This window comes from Staurois parvus, unplaced genomic scaffold (assembly GCF_062004578.1).
Source record: "Staurois parvus isolate SC_StPar_1 unplaced genomic scaffold, SC_StPar_1.0 ptg001005l, whole genome shotgun sequence".
In the NCBI taxonomy this organism is placed as follows: domain Eukaryota; kingdom Metazoa; phylum Chordata; class Amphibia; order Anura; family Ranidae; genus Staurois; species Staurois parvus.
The window spans coordinates 638,413-641,313 of record NW_028318801.1 but is presented as its reverse complement, the minus strand read 5'-3'; the positions used below and the strand labels follow the sequence as shown (position 1 = coordinate 641,313).

The 2,901-nt window shown below is 42.7% G+C and overlaps 1 protein-coding gene across 1 annotated transcript; it reads right to left on the bottom strand.

Moving 5' to 3' along the window:
* Nucleotides 1-785: 785 nt before the first annotated feature.
* On the bottom strand, nucleotides 786-2,566 carry LOC149441312 (E3 ubiquitin-protein ligase TRIM39-like). The gene has a single exon (XM_089657504.1). It carries the CDS (start codon nucleotides 2,564-2,566, stop codon nucleotides 998-1,000), a length of 1,569 nt encoding a protein of 522 aa, XP_089513630.1. The 3' UTR covers nucleotides 786-997.
* Nucleotides 2,567-2,901: the final 335 nt, after the last annotated feature.

The window sequence follows — 2,901 nt, the reverse complement described above, 5'->3', positions numbered from 1 at the left end:
TATATATATATATATATATATATATATATATATATATATTTCTGAGCGCTTGTTCCATTTGCCAATAGGTAATGGGGTAAGATAAATCGAGGATCATTTATAGGGGAGCGACATTACAAAAATTAAAATTGGAGGAGCAGAATGGAATTTTTTTTCCCGTCCCAGAGATTAAAAAGAATCAGATGTTAGGTGTATACATTCACATTTTATTCATTAAAATTCCAGCATTCCAGATTTCACAGTAAAACACAAAGAATTAAAAAGACATTCTGGGTTTGTTTTGGCAGCATGATGCAATCAATGCAGAGAGAATGTCTGAGTTAATACATTTTCATGGTGGACCTTGGTTAGCAAGTAAGACACTGACATGCATGTTACTTAATTTCCTACAATCCATCTCTTAAAAGGTTAACCCCACCTAAGACCGAACACATAATTTAAGGCTGGCTCAAAAGGGTTCAAATCATTTGCCAAAATTTTAAAACTCTCAACCTGTCTGGGAGGTTCCTCCACTGATATCAGGAACATATGGAGAATCCAGTGTGGGGTCGGTGACAACGCAACACAAAAGGCATGGGTGGAGTCAGAAACTCTAGTGGTAGACTATCCGTTTATTCCACCCAAGAAATGAAATCCATTTAAAGCCTCCTCAGCATAGTATATACTCACCTTCCCTTCACTCTATTCAGCTGCTAGCAGTAAAGAAAATACTCAGTACTTCCAGGTATGGGGGGGGGCATGCATGTCACTACTTCCTGCCATGTGATGGCACTGGTGCTTGGTAAATGGCCATTGCTGTCACATGGGAATATGGCCATGAAGCTCATAGGTCTTTTCCTTTGCTACCAGTGGCTAAAGAGAATGGTGGGGGAGATAAGGAGAGATGATGCATACTGCTCAGTAAGGGGGCATTAAAAAGAGAACCTGTGTGGACAAAGCACAGGTCTGCTTTAAGGTTGTACCCCCAAAATGAGACAGTGCTGAAGGCAAATCAATTTTACTTGAATGTGACCCAGCCCCCATCATCTACATACACTGCGATGTGCAGCGGTTCAGTGAACGTGGCAATAAAGGTGTGTATATGTCTGTATAAGCCTTTGGTTGGGTGGAAGAGCTCATAAAAGGAAAGCCTACCAGCCTCGTAATCCAGATACATTCCAATAACTTGAGTGCATTGTTCATGAAGCAGCGACTGGGCCTTTGAGTTGTGAGCTGCCATGTATTTTTTGGTGTATTTGCGCAGGCACCATGACTTGTTGTTATCGCCAATACCAGACTGTTTCCCATCTCGCTCAATGCTAGGATAGGCCAAGCCTATATCCCATATACCGGTAACGCTAGTCTCCACTTCCCAGTAGTGCTGTCCTTCTGTAAAGCTATTTACACTCAGCACCTGGTTGTAAACCATAAATCTCAGGGGCGACCCCAGCCGGCCATGGTTTGTATCAGAGTCAGTCACGGATTTCAAGTCCACGGATAATTCCATCTTGTTGTGAGCTGTTCTGGGGTCCATTAGTAGTGGTGGCACATCACATACGTGGATCTTTTTCTTTACAGCAGTTGTAATATCCAGCAGGCCAGTGTGCAAGATAGTGGAGACCAAACCTTCGTTCAGGTCACCGATGAGTTGGCTGGTTTTGTCCACTCCAGGAACATTTTCAATAACATCCCTTGCCGATTTTTGTCTTCGTAGGATGGAAAAGGGGTCTTCGCTGTTGCAGAGACCCTGAATATGGTTAATACTCTGAGTCAAGTTATCTGATTTTACTTCCATCTGTTTGATCTGATCAGATACTTGCCGTCTAATCTGTACAGTCTGCCTGTTGAGTTCTCTTAAAATTCTCTTCTCCAGACTGTGCAGTTGTTCTCGGATATCCTTGAGCAATCCATGGACCTTCTTGGTAATAGAGTCTGCATTCCTCTGCACATTCTCCATGTGGTTTCTGGCTGTTTGGAGACATTTTTCCATGTCTCCCTTCCCCGACATCAGAGTTTCCAAAATATTCCTCATCTCCTTTGTCTTCTTTTCAGAGACTTCATAGATTGGCTGCACTAAGTGTCCTCGATGCTCTCCCATAGCAAAGCACGAAACGCAGATGCAAACTTTGTCTTCTAAACAATAATACTTCAGCATCTTCTTGTGAGTGGAGCAATGCACATTTTCAAGAGAAATTGTAGGGTTGATTAAGCAATGGTCAACTGACTTGTTATGGTGGCTTAAGTGCTTGCTGCAAAAAGAGGTCTCGCACTGGAGACACATCTTAGTAGCCTGTTCTGGAAAATCGCAGTAGGTGCACAAGATCCTGGCCTTTTCTTGCTCTGGATGGGCCAGTAAGTAACACTCCACTATGCTAGAGAGCCTTCTGTTCTTCTCCAGCTGAGGGCGCTCTAAATACTCTGCCCTGCAAACTGGACACGTATAGACGCCAGACTTTTCTTGGGTATCCAACACGGATTTGATACAACTCTGACAGAAGTTGTGACCACATTGTAGGGATACCGGGTCCATGTACCATTCCAGACAGATAGAACAGTTCAGCTCCTCCCCCAGATCAGATGAGGTCATCCTGGAAGTTATTAAAAAGAACATGTTATATGAAAGTATAAACATTTATTTAAAGGGGAATGGTCATAACGGAAGTATGAAGGCTCACAGTGCTGCTTTATCTTTGTGGGTGCCAGCTTTGGGACCATGATTGTTGCCCTTGCTTGAGATCTCAAATAGTCACTAACCCAGAACAATTATGGAAGTTCTTGGGTTAGTGGATAATGGCTTATTTCTGAATATTGATTCCTAGGCAGAAGCCCAGCTATAGATCTTGTTAATAAATTTAGGTAGCATTCAATTATTCAGTTTTCAGGGACCAGGTGCAGGACAGACATTGTGGGAAAGAACATAGA